The sequence below is a fragment of the Harpia harpyja genome, chromosome 19 (genome assembly GCF_026419915.1).
Source record: "Harpia harpyja isolate bHarHar1 chromosome 19, bHarHar1 primary haplotype, whole genome shotgun sequence".
Taxonomy (NCBI): Eukaryota; Metazoa; Chordata; class Aves; order Accipitriformes; family Accipitridae; genus Harpia; species Harpia harpyja.
Genome location: NC_068958.1, coordinates 12,828,366 through 12,848,552, shown reverse-complemented (window position 1 = coordinate 12,848,552; position 20,187 = coordinate 12,828,366). Strand labels below are relative to the sequence as shown.

Here is a 20,187-nt window from a genome sequence, read left to right as displayed (position 1 = left end):
ATTACTTAACCCTCGAAATTAAATGTCTTTTGATATTAAAAAGAGTAATACTAGGAAAAAATGCAGCCAAACATAAAAGCTCATGAAAACCATACATTAAATCTGCTTACTAACTTTTGCAAATGTTTCCACCAGCAGCTTACTCCTGAAAAAAATGAATATGCAGCAAAAGCTGCCACAATTTCCCCAAAACTACTTCTCTGTGTGCACCATTTGGTGAGGGAACAGGCACACTGAACATAAAAAAGTTCTCCTTGTGACAGAAGATAAGCTGGGTACAATTAAAGATGGAAGAATTGAGCAAATTAAATACAAATTCAGAACAGAGTAAAAAAAGTCATTGCTGTTTGTTTAATAAGAATTCAGGAACTCAAAAAGGGCCAAAATGTGTTTTTAGCAGCATTGAAAACATAAAATCTGAGAAAGCACAGGGAAAGTACCAGAGGAAGAGGTGTGGCAGGCAGAGAGGAGACTAAGTGCAGGGAAAGAGCTGGAAGCATCTAAATGTGTCTTACACAGGCAAAGCCCAGCCAGTGGCTGCCAAGGGATGGCTTACATAAGGTGGATGAGGCAGCGTTGTGTGCCACCTCGTGTCTTCTCTGGGATCCACATTTTTGGAGCAATGACATTCTGTCCTCGGGTACCCAGGCGCAGCAGGAGGAAGGGTTCTTGTTCTCTTGCTGCTCTCACCGATCCAAATTTAGCATCGGTCATTGTGACAGAGCAGCTACTAGAAGTGCACGGGGTGAATGAAATAACCGAGATGTCCTAGCACTGTCACCTCGCCTTGCTCCATGGCCTGATTTTATGGCAGGAGAGCAGGAATCGCCTCAGAGGAGGTGCTGCAGCAGCCACACCATGGACTGCAGCCCCAAGTGTCTGTGGACACCTCCCCTTGCTGTGCAATTCATGGTGACTGACAGCAGAACTCCAAGTATTGTCTAAATTGAAGCAACCAACGCAAGGGCTTCACATCTGCCAAGGGTCAACAAGTCACACTGCACCAGCGTACACGCTGTATACAACAAGATAAGTGTCAGAGGACGATGCACCAGGTGCTCATTTTGACATCCACTGAAGTAGCATGTTAAACATGATAATCCCAAAATGATGGGCCTCTGACAAGCATGGATGCAAGGACCTTCCTAAGCCCTAATAATAAGCACTGCAGACCTGCCTCACAACTGCGAGCTCTGATTCCCACCATGTACTGTCATTGTGTCCACAGATACTCTGTTCACCAGCCTAAACTGTTTACTAAGAATCAGAATGTTACCCAATCCTGAGTTCCCTGCGATATGAGTGTGGTTATTTCTTTAAATCAGGACTTTGGCTAAAGGACTCGAGTCTGAAGAGCTCCTGCAGGGATAAAAAATGACCATAGGAGGAGTATACTTTTCAGCTCTGGGGTTGAAGTAACCCCTTTGCAGCTCATCTGTTTCCAAGGTGCCACTGAAACAGACAGACTATTTGTTTCTACCTGGCGTGTGAGAAAAAGCTCAAAAATCCTAAAATAGCACTCTATTTTAGTCAGTGTGATCAAAGTATTCAGACGTGACACAGCCTGGTGCTTTTCTTTTGGGATCAGTGGCTCAAGCCAGGGAGCATCCAGGGATATTTTAAAGACCTTTCTATAAAGAAGTGCTATTTTCTGAAAGCAAAGAACATTGGTCTCAGTACACAGACATAAACGTGCAGCAGCTGAAGTGAAAGCAGAAGGTGGCCAGCTACATAAAAATGTCAGTTTATTTGCTAAACCAGAATCCTAGAGAAAAGTCTGGCTTCTAATATTTTAGCAACTCCTCTTCCATCAGGTACCATGGCTAAGGTATTTCTTATGCCATGCTAAGCCAATTATGCAGTCTAATAGTGCAATTAGCCACCTGCAGTAAAAGCCCTTCCCAGCAGCTGAGCAGCAGTACTTTGCTGCAGCACACTGTCCTGCAGAGCAGAAGGGCAGCTACTCTGCCTGGCCAGGTGGTGGGCATCGTCAGGTGCATGCACCCCATCTCCTGTTCTTCCTGTGCTCACAAACTGGTTTGGAAAATGACAGGGCACTGACACATGGGCCAAATGTTTATCTGGCTTTGAAGTTTCTGCAGATGACTCAGGGGCTTCTACTGAGGTGATGCTAGCCACCACTACTGGTCACTACTTTTGACTGCATCAAAAGCTCCTCTGAGCTTGCAAAAGGCAAGAACAGGCCTTTAGACTTGTTAGTGCGCAGTGCCTAGACCAATGTGAACAGCCTGACCCTAGGATTCTGGATGCTGCCACATTGCAAATGATACTCTTTAGTAATCATAGTATTTCTGCAGGAACACGTACCCAGAAAGGCTACTCTCTGGCAGTGGAAGCACACCAATATTACAAAATGGTGTATGTTGGTGTGGTTACACTGGATGGGATGATCCAGTCTAATATCCATTGCTGGAACTAGGAGGTCTTGCCATCCCACCTCTGCCAGCACCATGCTGCTCCTATTTCCTTTAAGTTCTGGTGTTAAGCAGATGCTTCTCAGAGCCAGCCCAACTCAGATTAACCCAGAAGTAGATATGGCAGAAGATAGTCTTTGGCTGGATTTGTGAGCTGAACTGGCACATGCGAGGGTCCAGCAAATGCTAAAGCTGGTGTAAGGGTGAGAGGTGACTAAGTAGCAAGATCTTCTGGTGTAAGTTTGGAACAGCTCTGTCAGCTCTTGATTCTTTTAAGTATCTTTCCATTACTGATGCAGTATACACAAAAATAACTGGAAAACCATCTGACAGCACTGCCTGCACAGCCCAGTCCTTTGAGTAGGGACATTAAGAGAACTGCTGAAGGCATGAGGAGTCTAACTGGTCCCTAAGGAAAGGCATGAGGTGAACACTCTGGAAACAGTACTGCTTTGTGTGTATATGGGGTATTTCAATGCTCTCAAAGGAAAACACACTGACCAAGGTTATAGAACTTGAAACTTGGTCTGAGAAATGCTTGTCAAAATGACTGTGCATGCATATTTCATTATCATCGATTCCAACTTCCAAATAAAAAAGCCTGTAAAGAATCTTCTTCCAGTTTGTTCTGGGTTGACTCTTCTGGCTTGCACATCATGGCAATAAAGACCTCGCAATGGGAATTCGTGGAACACAGTTGTCAATAACATACAAATCTGAAGAGATTCCTGTTCGCTGTGCTACAGATGTATTGGCTTTGCAGGGCTAAATCTGGCAAACGCTCATTTCAAGCAGCAAGCAAACAGACAAGGCACTGAATGACCACAAAGCAGCAGGAACTAGCCACTATTTCAAACGAGAAATACACTGAGGAGTCTAGAAGTATTCAAAGGGAACAAAAGACAACAATGTTGTTGCTATTACTTTCTGTCTATCATAAGACACGCAATACACGGGAATGCAATAGCCAGAATAAGAGGAACCAACTTGTGTGCTGAGCAGTAGAGATGGAAAATATCCCCTTTCAGCATCAGAGGCTGCAATATACTTATCTACAATCCCTTCAGCACGTGCTGCCTCCAGGTGTGCTGCTCAGCTCCACTTCTGCTGCTCTCCCATAGATCACGTGCCTGTAGGAACCAGACCCTTTCATAGGGATCCCCAAGCGCATGCTTTATTTCAGGTGATGTCACTTCAAAGTCACATTTTACAAGATCCAAAGAAACCCTAAATGTCACTCACTGGACCCTTCAGTCAGGCCACGTGCCATAGCAGGGGCTGCCCAACATTCATGTGACACCTAGACTGCAACAAAACAGTTAGAAAAGATGGCTCAATGACATACAGTTCGTAGTTTTGATCTTCTGTCTCTTGCTGCACTGACAGCTCCTCCAAAGTTGCATCAATATCCAGCTGATTCGTCTCCAGCTGCCGTAGCAATGTCTCCCTCTGAAGAAAAAAAAAACAAGCTGGGTCTGAGCAGGTAGGGTCATTGGAACAGACCTCTGTGCGCTCACAGGGTACAGTGAGATCTCGTGTCACCACTCTACCCACAGCAATGAATTAAACAGGAGCTTTGGTCCCTCATGGTGTTCAATTTAAATACAGAAGCACAAAGGGAAGCTGAAGCAGTAGTAAAAAAAAGTCTGTGTGTAAGAAAGTAACTTGTTCTGCAGGCTGTACTCAGCCATAAATCAATGGGTGATTTTCAGACACAGCACCACCAGTTGCATTTGGAGAACAGATTCAACTCCTGCAGAGAACAGTTGTGCAACCCGTGAATTCTGATCTTTTATTTTTCCCTGTGCTAAAAAAGTCCCTCTGTGAGTAGGACCCAGCTGATGCAAAACCTCACAATAATTTTCTTTTTACTGTTAGGGTAGATAAGTGAGCACAACCTGTCAACTCAGTGAAATTTTAGAAGTCACTACCCCTCTGCCTTCAGTTTCTGCCCCACAGATGGGTGACAGACACTCCAGTCCATTTCAAATGTGCAGTAAAGTGAGTTGGCTTCACTAACGTAACACAGCTTAATTCAGTCCTTCCCCTTCCACCTTTCCAGCAGAATCCAAGCAAAAACCTTAGCTGAGGGGAAGTGCTGGCTTAAAAGGCTCAAAATCAATTGCAAATGGTCATGGGACACTCCTCCTGATAGTCTGGATGGCAATGAGAAGAAATCAATAACCACACGCGTTAGCTGAGACTGCACGGGCATGGCCAGCTCCAAAGGCTCACCTGCAGTGGATCCAGCACCAGCCTCCTCACCTGTCTGCCCAGCAGACCTAGCTCTGCGACAGCACCAAGCCACAGGGCTAACACAGCGTCCATTTCTGCAGAAGCGTGATTCAGGATCCCCTGGCCAAGACTAGAGCTGTCTGTGACCACTGCCCCGCTCCACAGTACAATCCCTGCTCCAGAGCCCCTTCCCCTCCACTCAGATGCAGCCAGCTGTCACACAGCTGGGCACTGGCAATGGCCAGGCTCCCACCACCAGCACCCCGCGTGCCTCCCGGAGAGGCTCTGAGCGAGGGGCATGCGAGTCAGTTTACACATCAAATTCTGGAGTCAAAAGTCACAGTGTTCAGCGCCTGAAAGCAGCAATTCTCCCTCTCCCACTGCCTACATACTAGATAGCACAGGAAGCAGGGACAGCTTGTGCTGAGACACGTCCGATGACTCACGGCACTGCACAGTGCCCATTAAAGCGGGGTCCACCAGTGCCACAGGCTGCCAAGCTGCTCCATTGCCCAGACAGGAGGAGACAGAAGAGAAACCCCAGGTTTCCTGAAGCTGCAAAGGTTTTTGCTTTTACAACTGAACTGCCTTATCCTCAATGTAAATTTAAGCTTTCTACTATGACAAATATTTTTGAAAGTTTAGCATCAATAACCGTGGTGAATTGTTAATTCCATGTTTGACAACATATATGCTCACTGCAGAAAGATCCCATTGGAGTAAAAAGCACAAAAGGAAATCTACTACATAATTTACAGAATAAAATCCCTATGGGAAGACAAACATTTGGATAAAGCCATGGCATTCAGTATCCACATGCATATACTACTGACAATATAGTTTCGTAGACATGACAACTCTGGAGCTATCAAGAAAGCGTACAAATTTAAAGACCAAGTAACTCATCTGCTTTATAGAACACAGACCACAATACTCTGTCCAACAGAGTAGTCAGGGCACAGCTTGAGCACTTCATGGGACAGGCCGATTTATATCAAATTCTGCCATGACTTAGATCAGCAAGCAAGGTTTAAGTACTTTTTATTTTGTATTATAAGACCAGGTGATTCACAGTGGTTGATAACTTTTAAACATGCTAATTTATTGGAAGATACAGCCTTTCGTGAAATTTAAGAGCTTCTATGATCATTTAAGCTAATTTACTGCTTCTCGGACATTTAGATTCTTCATTTTTACGTTTGTCATTGTGTTAAGAGCTTGGACTGATTCATATTTCCTTTGCTAGATAATTTTTATTCATCATATTCATAAGCTCTATGCAGATGGAAACTTGACTTCAATTAACATGTATACAAAGAATTATGAAGTCATTAGTTAACTCGAATTCCCTTTACTGTGGTATACAGACAAGAACATTTCAGTAAAACATGCTATACATATTTAAACTTGCTACACTAAACAGCAGAAGTACTAATCAAGACTTCATAAGTAATTCTAGATTTTAGAATTCAAGATACAAGAAATTCAATTTTTTAGAAGTAATAGATTTCATCCTTTTATGTTATTCATACAGCGTGAGCAAAAATGAGACAAAAAAGAGCAAGTTTTATGCTTCTTTGTCCTCAGTTTCCTAGGTCGAGTGAAATAAATGCTGAGCAAATTAGCTAAATAAACAGAGACAGAAGGGACACTGCTCTCCAATGCTTACCTTAGGCACTTACATAATGGCTTTTACTAAACAAGTGGTTTGCCTTTCCTCATACTTTGGCAGTAAGACATATACCAGAGTTTTATTTATTTCAGTTTTCACAGGTCACAGTAAATTAAGAACTTAGATTTAGTTAAGAGAGAGTTGCATTTAATTTTGTAAAAATTCATCACTAATAATGGACTTGCAAATACTTAAAAAATAAATTCTGTTTTACCATGCTGGTATTAAAATATTAAAGAAACAGCTTATTTTTAGCAATGACCCAAAAGAAGGGAATAAATCATGTGCTACAGACCAATGCTTTGGCTGAATGCCACTTTCAAGTACTTCCTGGGAAAAGGCAATTTCAGCTGTCTGCAGAATTTTGTCTCCTTCCAGTACAGCATCCAAAGGCCCGGTTGACCTGATCACATTTGCACATTATGTGGGCCACCAGCAATACTTACAGCTAAACTGCATTCTCAGGTTTGACAATCCTTCCCCTGGAAAGGAACTGATAAATAATTGAAGAGCCTGGGCTGCTAGAGGGAACATGCTCTACGCTGGGGGTATGAATTTCAGCCACTGCTTTCTTCATGAAAGATGCATTAATGTAAGCTGAACACAGAAATGTGCAACTTAAAACCAATGCACTGAACATCAGCTCCACTAAAGGACAGCCTGGAATCTCATATACAGCTGACCAACTCTTTCCCTTGAGAGCTGTGGGAGGCTAGGCTGAGGAACACAGAGAAACCTCAGAGGTCAACTGAGACTGATTAAATCATATGTGCATTTAATACCTGGCAGCATTCCTCTCCTTTAACCCTGCTTTGCTCCGAAGTACCAGGGAAATTACTCCTTTCTGGAGCCTGCTACTAGCAAGTCTCTCTGAAGGTATAAGCAGAACCTTTAGGAATTAATTCTAGCCATGATTTTCCTACAAATTTTAACATCCTGCTGCACTGGTTGTTAATCAGGCTCAGCGGCACCAGCCCTGGCTCCCCGTGCACTCAAAGGCAAGACTACCAGTGGGTCTCCAGGAGCAGAAAAATGGCCAGAGCCACCCAACAGCAGCTACTGTGGAGCAGCACGAAGCTCTTCTAATAAACCTGTGGCACAAATGCAAGCAGCACTGGAAAAACTAAGTGCAGCACATTTTGGCTGAAGTCTGACATCAAGTAAAGCCCCAAAACCTGGGTGGAAGCAACCAAAAGCCTCCAAATTTGCAGTGTCACCTGCCACGGCCACAGAATGGCAAGGCCAGGGATCTCCTGCACACCAGAGGGAAATGAAACAAGCCATCTCCACATTGGATCCTGTGCTGTGATTTGTTTCAGAATGCACAGAAAAGCACCAGCCTGCAATCCCTGTATGAGCACAGAACTGCAGGAATTACTTTTGGCATTGCTGTTTTAAAGGAAAAGCCAGGCAGCTATGGTCTAATCACTCTCTCCTTGAATGACAGGCACAGGACAACCTCCTCAACTGCCACCTTCTGTGTTGAGGTAGAAAGAGCAAATATATTTACAAGCACGGTTTATATGTGCCCATCCAAATCTCCCCTTGCACATTTTAGGAACTAAACTGTAATGAGAAGTCTTTTCAGGTTTCTTTCTGCAGTGTTGAATTATTTAATTACGTTACATGAAAAACACAAGATTTGGGAGTCTAATTATGTGGCACCTGCACCTTTCAGACTACCCCCAGTGGCACCCTGAGCCCACTGAGCAGGATAACAAATATCAGCTGGTCACCCTATTTCCCTTGCCTCTCCTAAGCAACTGTCACTGGAATCTCCAAGCAACTAAAGGTTATATCAGATTTATTTTTTCTATTTCCCTAAAGACCAAGATTTGTCCAAGAAGTTCTCTGGCTTTGGGGACAATTACCTTATCTAAGTGTCCTAATTGCTTTCAGTCTCAGATTAATAGATCATGTTTACTTATACATAGCACATCTAAATGAAAGGTCCCCTAAGACTCGCATCCTAAAGCTGCTTCCAAGCAAACCTGATACTGCAAGTGCTTCGGTGTTTCCTGCTTATAACTATGGCTAGGGAAATCATCGCACGTACTGACTATTAACAGTATCATTACAAGCAGCTTTCAGAAACAAATCTGGCAGGAAGGCTGTGCTAATGTCTTTGCCTCTTATCAACATCTACTTGAGAGAAAAAGGAGAGATCTACAAAATCAGTAAAAGTAACCTGGGAACTAACTATTCTGCACCATTTCCACAAGACATCACTTTACCATAGGAGCTGAGGTTATAAAACCAAACATTTAACCAACACCATGCTGGTAGATTTCAATCTTCTCCACTACGCAGCCAGTTGGGTTTATATCTCCGATTTCTACAGCTTCTTCCTCAGAAATTTATTGTTTTACTTGTTTTACTGGGGTTTTTATAAATTCAGTTTTCTTATCCTGGTTCTTTCTGCTCTGCAGCCTGAGGACATGGTAACATCCACTAATATATTCAAGCTTCTTCTGAACTAGCATTTCAGTGGGGATTATTTGTATAAAAATACACACAGACATTTTAATTACTGGTGAAAGATAATCAAGATCAACTGCCTGTTTTTTTCCATCCAACAGAAAACAATGATACATCATCATATGTACCCCCAAAAAGCTTATGCTGTTGATCCCAAAGGACCCCTGTAGGGGGGACCCCCCTATAGGGACCTTGACCCCAGAAGGTCCTCTTCTAAAGGACAACAGCTGAGAATTCCACCCTTCCATGCCCATTCAGCCTTTGCCTTTCCACTCAGTCCACTCAAGAAGGCTCAATTATGAAGGAAATGAGAGACTTGGATCTATGTGCATAGGATCCAAGCAGATCAGTTACTGTTAGGGAAACGATGTTCAGCAAACAGTTGTCCCTGAACTGTTCAGTTCATGACCAAATCTCTTCTCATCTAAGTTTTAATTGAACAGAATTTAAATACAAAGTTTAACAAATGTGCGTAAGCAACATTTTTTACTTGGTAACTACACCACTGGATGCAATTTTCTTGCCAGTGTTATTCATCACCTTGGAGCCTTTCTCTAGAGGTAAGCATTTGCAAACACAGCACAGAAGAGTCCTCTCGCAAGCAGAGACATGCTTAAGTCACAGGCACCAATGTACTAACACGATTTTGTTTTAACAACTCTTACCAAAAAAAAAAAAAAAATCTACTCAGGATCTTTTAACAACAAAAGAAACCCCAAATACGAAATTCCCGCCTCAGAGACAGAGAAAATTAAATCTGTCCCACCCATCCAGCACATCACAGAAATACCCTCTGTCTTACCTGAAGCTGCAAGAAGGGGATGTTGAAGAACTTGTGCAGGTACTTGAGGCCAAAGCTGTTCTTCATGGAAGACTCAGCATAGCGAAAATATGAGGAGCCGGGAGGCCTGTCTCAACCAGATAGGTAGAGAGAAGAAAACTGTACAAAGGACACAGACTGCATACACACAGAGGAGGCGCTTGCTGAATTACATACCATGAACAATCCTCATTTACAAGCTAACCCCTCAGTCCCCAAACATAGGCTAGCAGGTCATTCTGCTAGGGACTTGTTATTCTGTTTACAGACAAAATTCACACTTTGTTCCTCCTGAAGGGTGGCAGAAAGCGGCTGTCGTGTTGCAGTGTCATGCGGCTGCCAGACTAAGAAATACTATGTTAGGATACTGGGCCATTGGTTTACTAAACTGGGGGGTTCACAGCTGTACAAGCTGTTCATTTCTCAGTGAAGGTTTTGTCTGAAAACCACAAACAGACCTATATAAGTCACATACGGAGATGAACTTGTAAAGAAATGATTACATTATGGATTAAGCCTAAAACTGATACCATTTCTGTGTGTGTGACACAGGCACAAACAAATAAGAGACTACGAAAATGAAAAAATGCCTTAAAAACATAAAACCACACAAAAAGGTACAGTCTATTGAAACCTGACCAACAAGTAATATTTTATACTAAATAACAGAGCACCTCAGATCTCTGAGGGATAATCTTGCCTGGCTGGCAAGGGAGGTGTATGACTTGGCTGTGCCCAGTAAATGCTGTGTGGGGATGCTCTCAGAGGAAGAGCAAGGAAGACAGCCACACTAGCTGGCTCTCTTGTAGCAGAATTATTTGGAGCAGAGAACAGCTGTGCTGCAGGGAGAGGATTCTTTCACAAGAGAAGGACTATCCAGAACGAAGATGACTTCTTGGGAAAAGTACTTCTGAAAGGCACATGCTGACAGGCACTCACTGTTTCCAGGAATATAGCTAACAATCTGCTCAGAACAGGCTCCTAGATCAAAGAGCCCATCGTGTAAGCTGAAGCTGCTGTATGAGACATTCAGAGCTATGAAAGCCCAAAAGCTAGGCACAGGGTCAGAGGATGAACATGATGTGCATCTGAAACACAGCAGCAATACAGTTATCTACGGTTGATGACAGAGAGTAGCTGAGGCCTGCTCCCCTGCCTGGTGACCGTGGTGCCACCTTACCTGTTTAGATTGTCGATGAGGTCCCGCACATCGCCAGGCAGAATGACCCGGTGCTCACCCATGTCTCGGTAATTCCCAAGCACGCACACTGGAACGTGGGTCGGCACTTTAGGAAGCTCCCTCAGAATATAGTTAAATGTCCTTCACCATAGGAGAGAGAGATAAAGGCAGATGAGTGGGAAACATCATTCTGTTAGCAGTTTCATGCACAAATCACAGAAAAAAAAACCAATGTAAGAAATTTTTTTTCCAAAATCCTCCCAGGACTGTGGCTTCTTTGCCCCCCTCAGAGAAATACATTAACTGTAAATATATTTGTATCATTCTTTATTCAAAAACAACTTGACAAGTTCAATAATCCACTTCCACCAGCAACCTCACATCTCCTACAGCAGTATTTCCCTCAGTCCTACAAAACTGTGTGAGGTCAGCAGGAGAAAAGGATTCTCTCCCTTCAGCTGTCAACAGGCTCACTGACCCATACCAAACCTGCAAAACACAAGCTTAAATATAAAGCAGGAACTCTTACCACCTCCTCTTTCCACTCTGGCTCCCATATGTCTCTCACCCTCCTCAGCAGATGTGCAAAACGAGCAGTTCATTATTTCTGTACATTAATGCAGCCTAGGGCCTCTAAATAATCCTTACTAATACCAGTCTTCCTGGGAATTTCTCACTAGCATTCCTCTTTCCCTTGTGTTATGGAGAGCAGGGGTTTGTAACATGCCCAGCATACTTTGCACCTGTGATAGCACTAATTATCAAGCCTCAGACAGCAGTATATCAGAAACTGCAGTACATGAGCCCACAGGGAGACTGCTCATTTGAAACAAGACAAGAGAGGAGTATATTAAGACACATCACAAGATAAAGCTATTATTTTAAGGGATACAAGCTTGCTTCAACTCATTAGGCTGGTTATCAGCTCTAGAGTCCATCTGGGAATCAAGAGGTCTAGAAGTCAGTTGTTTTCACTAAACAAGTGAGTATCACGTGGTGCATGCTGCTGAAGATGTCTTACCATTGTTTGGTGATGTCAAACATCATCACTACACCATTGCAGTTTTTATAGACATCCAGGAACTCTGCATCCAGAGCCATTTCTGACTCTGCCTGAGGAAATAAAGACAAAGAAGCAGTAAAGAACTTGATTCAACTTCAGGCTTGTACAGAACACAACTGATATAGTGCTGAATAAGCAAACTTTCTCAAGTGACAGCCACTCTAAGAAGTACCCGTGGATTTCACATCATCATTATTTAAGCAAGATACCTGGTGGTTCACAGCTTCCATGGCCCACAGGAGCAGGATGTGAAGCACCTGCCAGTCTCTGAAAAAAACAGGTCTAACAGCAAATGCTAAAATGCAGCCCTGCCTCTTTCCTCTGCGCCCCCAAATCCTGCGTTGGCAAGATAACTCCATATAAGCTACAGGATGGAGGACAGAGGACACAGCTCCCATTCCATCTCTTTGCTGACCCAAATATTGACTGTACTTCTAATGCTTCTGGTGTACAAAGCCAGGATGTAGTTTCTACTGAGCTTCTCCCATGCAGGGCTGGAAGTATTTAATTAGTACCTGATTTGCTTTTCATCATTTGGACTCTGCACGCTGCAAAGTACAGTACTGGTCACAACTCAACCTCCAAGGCTCCTGCTGCAATTTGGTGCCTATGGAACAATTCTCACTCATTTCCCAGGAGTGGAAAATGCACCCACGTTTGCAAAGGAAGAAGCAGCTGTGATACCTGTTCTCATAAAGGCTTTTTCCCATAGGAGAATATTTTTAAAGAAAATTCTCCTAATCTGACCGCACAGATTGAGCAGGACTGGTACCCTGGTGAAACAGGTAACTCTTCACTGCTCTGACCCATCCCCAGAACAGAGTGCTCAGCTCTCTGCATATCAGTGACACTGCCTTTCCCGTAAATTTCAAGAAAGTTGTTACGGAGCGAGTACCGGAACATTGTCTGTGCACTGAGCCCCAAGGGGCACTGACACAGGAGCAATAAAGCTCTTTAAGAGCTGCAGCAGAGATCATGGGATCAAGGGCCTTTAAACTGATTTTTTCCTGAGGATAAAATCATACATCTTTTGAAAGAGATGCCATACAAGTGCAATGGCAGCCCAAATGTGTTTTGGGGAATGTGGTGGTATGGTCTCCCATACAGCACTTTGGTCTACAGCAAAAGATCCAAAGGAGACACACTCATGCAAGAGCCTTGAGGAAGCCACTCTGTTTACTTTTACGTGCTAGGTAGCACTTCTATTGCCCCTTCCTCCTCTATATTTCAAAGGGTGTCAAAAGGTAATTGCTAGCCCAGTTTTAAGGAGCAGAGAGCATGGCATCAAGTGACTTCTTCAGGTCTCACAAGAAGTCCATTACAAAAGGACTTCCTGCCACTGACCATGTGCAGACAGGTACAAAGCCACCGGGTAAACATCTGGGGTGCGGTCATTCCCAAAAGACAGAAAGGAAAACAGCAGGGAAGTTGTGGTGAGGGCAGGAACGGGGATAAAATGCACAGGCAAAAGAGTGAACAGCATCAGGGATCACATTGCCCCTCATCCGCCTGCCAGGCTGGCCTTAAAGCAGAAACAAATATAGAACTTACTCTCCACGGACCAAAGGTGGACTAGAGGCCTCCCACTAAGAGGCAGACATCTGCGTTCAAGGTGACTCACCTCCTGAGGGTCATTTTCCAGTTTCAAACCATCGCCTCGTTTTTTGCATTTTCCTTAAAAAGAATTGTAAAAAAAAAAAAAAACAACAAAAAACCATTACACTGGGCAGAGAACACGCAGGATGTGTCTGGGCAGGACCACTGCGTTTTGAACATGACCTTAAAGCAGATCCAACTTCTACTACAAGCATGGGGAATGAGGAGGGATGGGATAGGCATGCCTTGCTGAAGAATACCAGCTACAGTGTGCAAGAATACCAGCTAGTCTAATTCAAAGATGAACAGGATGAAAGTCTGGGCTAGCTTAAACCACACTCTTCACAGCATAAAGTCACAATGACTGAATAATGCAGGGTTTGGTGCACTCCCTGGCCACAAAGGGAAGCTGAGTTGTTCTACTTTTTGTTGTGTCAGTGTTGAAGAACCAAAGATCATGGAGCTGCTATGACTGAACTGCACAACTACATACACAGCCTTCCTGAGAGACTTTATGACGTTGCTGTGCTATGTCACTGGCCTGAAGCAAGCAGTCTTGTAAATAAACACAATCTCAGAGCCCATTGGGTGCTTTGGGCTGACTTGTGACCCAAAAAAAAGGGGTGGCAGGAGACTATGAGAATTTAACAGCCAAAAGACAGAACTTATACGAGGGGAAATCCAAGCAAAATCAAATAAACCGTGGCAAGGGGGCTGTAGAGAAGTAGAGGAGAGACAGCGTACACATGCATGGAAGGCCAGAGCCAAAGGGTCAGGTCTGGTCATCACCAGCAAAGGTGCAGAAAGGAAATCCTCCAGAGGCACCATCCAAAGCCACGTGCTCCAGAGGCACAAACACAAAAATAAGCTAGAAGACAGGTAAAACTCTGACTGAGCTCACAGGAAAGTGCAAGAGGCAACAGACTAAACACTTGGAGAAGACACTAGAAAACCACTATAGAGACTTTTCCTGCAGTCCCACAGCCACAATCCCATCTGGAGAAATCTACAGGTTTCTCTCCAACTCATCTGCTTCCTCTAAGGCACATGCCAAAATACAGCCCTTATACTTAAAGGGCAGACCCCCTGAGACTTCTCCCTCTTCTTACAGCTTCAGTAAGCACTGGATAAGTTCACAAACCGACATTTTGAAGTACCCCTGGCATTTGACTCAGCATCCCCAGAAAAGGAGTTGGTGTTTTTAAACCTCAGGCTCCCTGAAAATTTTGCATTACATAGTTACACTGTAATGATGTTTCCAAATCTTAAAGCCTGCAACCACAGGAGACAGAGAAGGAGACACCATGTATCTGTACCTAGGATTAGCAGAGTGGCAATCAGCTAACTTGATTTTCTGGTGTAGACACTCAGCACTAAGGATTGGCAGAAGTCTCAATATGCAAGAGCGAGGACGTCTTCTTTCACCTTGTGCTAAAGAAGTTTAGTGTGAACATACCATGAAAAATCTGTCCTCACCCCCCAGGTATGATTTAAACTCTATGTACAGCAGTTTCCAGAGTTTTATCAAATGATGAGCACTGGACAATGAACAACCCTGCAAGGTCTCGAATTATGTTTTACAGGTATCAAGTATCTTCCAGATGTTACTGACAGCAATTAAGAACTGTACTTCTAAATTAACTTTGTTCCATATTTTTCTAGTGTAAGTAATGACGAATTAACTAAATTGTAACGGCAAAGACTTGGAATTCCTTCTCATAATTTCTAGAAATTCCCTGTGTCACTCACAACAGAACACGTTGGCAGCTTGGATGCACCCACAAAAAAACCTCCCATTGACTCTTTAAAAGACTCTGCAACACTGGGGACCAAAATAGCTTCCGCCAACTATTCAACTCCACTGATTAACATGGAAAGACTACTTGTAAAATTCATGGTTCTGCCAGGTGCTGCACATGAAACAATGTGTTTCATTCTTTTTGTATGCAGGTCAAGGATAAATAGTTATGAATACAGAGTTATTCATGAAAGTTTTAATGCTGCAGGATACAGCAGGAGATTCCAGTCCCTACCCCCTAACTGTGTCTGGTGGGTGCTTCTGTGCATCACTGCAAAATGTTGGACACCCTTGTGTCATCTTACTGTTGACATCTGAAAGTAGCAGAAATATTAATCGTGATCCTTCCCCATTCATGCAGTGTGTTTCCCTGGAGGATCCCAGCATGGGCTCTGATTTTTCCCAGCACAACTGAAGGTGTGGGATGTCTAGGATGTGCATGCCTTTTCCCACTTCAATTAAATTCATTTCAAGTTAGTGGCATACATGTGGCTTCTCTGAATGTCAAAACATCACTATTTCTGCAGTTACTGCTAAATTATGCTTGGCATGACCTGAATTTCTAGGTATTAAAACAGAAGCCCAAGCAACTACAAATACTCTTCATAGCTCCTCTTGTCCTGAGCAATCAAGGTGTCTTTCCAACCTGGACATATTTACAACCAATCCTTTGAGACTGAATATATGACTCACACGCCTCTCCCTTCTTAGGGCTTTATGTGTGTATCAAGAGGAATGAGTAATATTCTTACATGATGCTCATCACTGCTATAAAGGAGGTCATCTATAAAGGAGTAACAGAGCTGAAAAGCGCATGTCTGTGCATATTCATGTACAGTGTCTATTTTTGTAAACAAAACTGCAGGATGAGCCAGATAAAGACAAGATGTATGTAGTGAAAAGATGCAATTCAGCCTGTAAAGCCAAGTACACAATGAAGATTGTGTTGTTATATGAACAAGGTCCTGTGTTTAAGGTTGCACTGATGTGTAATCTAGGAGCCTCAATCAGAAAGCAAGGGTCTTCATGTTGCGATTGCTCAGCTTCTCTACCTAAAATGATGACTGCTCCTTAATATTACAGGGATAATAGCAACAGTGAAACCAAATAACCCTGCAGCAGTGCCCCAAAGTCCACAGAACAGTTCTTGCTGAACACCAGAAGACTGGGTTTGTGGCCAGCACCTGAGAGCCTCTGCACCTCTATGTACCATCAGTTTTGTGGCAGGATAGCAAGGAATCAGTACAGCTTGCCAACAAATGCTGTCTACAGTGCGAGGGAGATGCTTCTGTTCACCATTCAAAAATACACATCTAGAATATTTGCATCCCCAGTGTTATCTAACTTATGCCACCTGAAAATAACAGAAACATTAGTTCTGATCTTTCCCCCTTCTTGCAACACACCTCTGGGAGGGAGAGGGGTGAAGTGGCAGGGAGAAGAAAGAAATCTCCAATATGAGGGAAAGAGTTTATGCTATTTTGGGGGCAACAGAAAAAAATATTATTTGATCCCTTCAGTTAGTGTATGGGAAAAGATGCAGGAACCAAACTAGCAGAAGTTACAAGACAGGAGATCAGAACTGTTCTTGAATCAGCTGCATTCAAGCAGCTTCTCTGCATTCAGGATCTGTTACAGCTTTATGACCTGCAGTAGTTACACAACTTGCTGCAAAGCCAGAAAGATGAGTCAGGACCGTGACTTTTGCTGAGATATCTTTCCTACGTTCTATTAGTTCCAAGGGCAGCAAAGCAGACGGTATTACTACACACACTGCACAAAATTCAGTACAATCCATAGCTAGGGCAAGCTCGACTTGTTAAGATTTTAACAAACGGCATCATTACACAAATGAGCCCCGCTCTCTAAGCCGGCCCAAGGAGAACACAGAAGGCTGCAGGGAAGTCCATAGTGACTCACTTCTTGTGAGTCTGCACATTAAAAAAATGATATCCCAAAGAGTCAAGAAAAAGGTAAGAGGAGCAATACAATACAGCAGTTGCCATTTCCCCCTGCTTCAGCACACTAACCAACCTCACAGGTTTTAAGCTTTCACAACAAATCTCCCCACACTTCCAAATTAACACCCATATGCTAAACAAATGACATCAAGGCACCAGCCATCAGCCAGGCAGGGCCAACAGAGCTGCTTCCTGCATTCCTAAAACAGTCTGGAAGGAAAAATCAAAGCACACTGCTGAACTAACAAGGACAGGGAGGCACACTGCTAGTAAGCGTGAGGAGAAACACCACTTAGTAAAAGCACATTTAACTTCAGTGCAAAAATGTACATTAAGTTTTTCAGGGTGTAACTTACTAAGTTTCCCCAAATCCTCCTGTGCATGTTCACACCGAGACATGAAGAATGGCAGCACTGCATAGCAGAGAAGAGGCTGAAGCTGCTTTACAAGACTAAAGTTGAAAACTGCAGGTTATGGATACATCTTTTAGATGGTCTAGCTACATCCCTACATCAGGCTTTCAATACATTTTCAAACATCTTAATTTAAATAGAGGTCTCTTAATTTTCTCTAACAAGGAACAATTCGTCCAAAATGGGGAAACACTGGCAAATTATTTAGCCTGGAAAAAAAACGTATGTTGAAACACATGTTCAGAACATGGATTTTTTAGCAGTTTCAAATCCAGCCTGATAAATACAGCATTCTGCACAACTCTAAATATGCACATTAGCCAGGATCTTGTGGGCAAGGAAAAAAAGGAGGATCAGGTCTTATCAGCACTATGCTGCAGCAGCACTGGACACTTCACTACTAAAAGTCTACAGTCTAGATTAGTGTCGCTCTCACCAAAAGCATCACGCAGGAGGATTTTTTGTCCTAAGCATACAGAAGGAAGAACAAAAATGTCATGACATAACAATAAGATGAAAGTTAGATATGAGCAAGCTCTTAATGGTTAATTTGCACATTTTCCTAAAGTTGTACTTATCAAGAATCCGCAATGCTATGGCAATAGGAAAGGATTTGATTTTGTTACATCATGATGATCTGAATTTTTACACTACATTAAGTATATTTGATCCCATAAAAACACTTATCTGTGGTCCAAAGTAGGATCTCAATAGAATGAGTTTTATTTCAAAAGAATATAAAGTGGAGAGAAGAGAGTCCCTTGAGATTTTTAACACATGGCCCACTGTCAGAAATGAAAGCAATATCAGAAGAGCTGTTATCAACATCTGCACATATCAAATCCAATCTGTTTTGCCAAAAAAGTAAGTCTCTAGTTCAGAAGATGACTCTGCTCAGAGAAGCTATTCACAGAAATAAATGCTGGAACCACATGATTCCCAAATTAACTGTCTATCTATTCATACCAAAGTTGCAAGGCAGCGAGAAAACAGATGTTTTGCTCAGATTCCAGCCCTGCACATGTCATCCCAGGATCTGAAAGCCAAACTGTAATCAGACTGACTTCAGCAGTAACTCTGACCTAAGTAAGGTTTTGTCTACACTGTGAAAACTGGGGTTTAAAGGAATAAAAAGATAAAGTGCTCAGGATTTTAATTTAAAGTTACTGGCTCAAGGTTAACCTAAAGGCTCCATTATGCATCTGAACTAGAGCTGCTATCTTTAATTATCTTTTTGTTTTTACTATTTTAAATACAATTTAGCTAACATGAAAAATTACATTTCTCCCTTTCCCACTCCCTATTGTACTTATCTTCTTATTTTTTGGTGTTAACACATGCGGAAGTTGCACAGGTGGTGCCGCAGAGGTAGTGCACCTTGGATGCAGTTCTGCTGAGGAACGCGTGCCAGCACAGATTCTAGCTAAGGCTGCAGGAAAGGTAGCAGCAGCCAAACCATAAAAGTTTAAGTTTCAATGACTGTGGTCAACAGATTCGGCCAAACACACAAAACACAGATTTGACAGAAACACACAAAAAAGGAGCACAACCCACAGAGCAAGAGACGCTCACTTGTAAAGCTGCTTTCCTGACCATACTCACACTTTAAACCAGGAGTCTGGCTGGTACCAAATGTCTTTTAAAAGCCAAAAAATATTTGCATTTGGGGCTACAGAACGGGCTGTCAAGATTCACATCTGAACCCCAACCCCTTCTGGGAACAGATTCAACTGCACCCAGATTGTGTCTTCACATATGTTTTTGAGGTCTGTTTGTTTTTATAAAATAGAACTTTATACTCTGAAAAAAGAAGAAAACTAATGAAAAATGTATTTATACATCGTAATACTTCCCTTGGCTAAGCATTTAGAAAAGATTTTGGATTAAATATATTGCATTTTCTGTCCTTAGTGAATTTAAGCAATTGGCTTCTCCTTTATCCTTCCCTCCTGCATATGTTATTCACTGCAGATAACATTTTATCAATTTAACAATAGCATTCCTTTACAAAAACAGCTTGGCAAGAACTTTTATAAACAGAACAAAGAACTCAGTAGATGTCTAAACACATATAAAACTATAAAGGAGAGAAGATGAAGTTTATAATAAGTTCAGAGAATCTGAATACACTAAGCAGCAGGCTATTTCATCTGTCACGGAGCACATGAAACAACTGCTTCTGAATATTGGATTTGATCTGAAGTTCAGATTCCAAATAATGGGCTCTAGCATAGGAGACTCCTCTCTCCATATTTTTTCAGGAAGTAACATCCATGCACTTGAAAAAAATAAGTACAGACATTTTTCTAAAGTAGAATTAAGTAGGTATTTCTGAATTCCATGTAAATTTGTAATTAAAATTGAGAAAGAACAATGAATCTCCATTAGAAAGGAAGTTATAAATCTTACCTTTGTCAACCACATCCCATACTTCAACTTTAACAATATCGTCAGTGGCTAAAAGCACAATAAGAACACAAAGTATTAGCAGAGGGTTTCACTAAAATGACCAATACTCAATGCTCACCACAGAGAG

The 20,187-nt window shown here is 42.6% G+C and overlaps 1 protein-coding gene across 6 annotated transcripts in view; it reads right to left on the bottom strand.

The window, feature by feature from the left end:
* RABL6 (RAB, member RAS oncogene family like 6) overlaps positions 1–20,187 on the bottom strand; it is a 60,163-nt gene that overhangs the window by 26,196 nt on the left and 13,780 nt on the right. For 2 of the 6 annotated variants that reach the window (XM_052815045.1, XM_052815046.1), the window contains exons 3-7: positions 20,061–20,108; positions 11,842–11,933; positions 10,821–10,961; positions 9,623–9,728; positions 3,781–3,884 (exon numbers count right to left, since the gene is read on the bottom strand). In XM_052815045.1, coding sequence (XP_052671005.1) covers positions 3,781–3,884; positions 9,623–9,728; positions 10,821–10,961; positions 11,842–11,933; positions 20,061–20,075 — 458 coding nt within the window. In that variant the 5' untranslated portion in view covers positions 20,076–20,108. Of the gene's footprint in view, positions 1–3,780; positions 3,885–9,622; positions 9,729–10,820; positions 10,962–11,841; positions 11,934–13,434; positions 13,558–18,087; positions 18,118–20,060; positions 20,109–20,187 lie in introns of those variants that run through there. The other 4 variants (XM_052815042.1, XM_052815043.1, XM_052815044.1 and 1 more) reach the window with 4 other exon arrangements.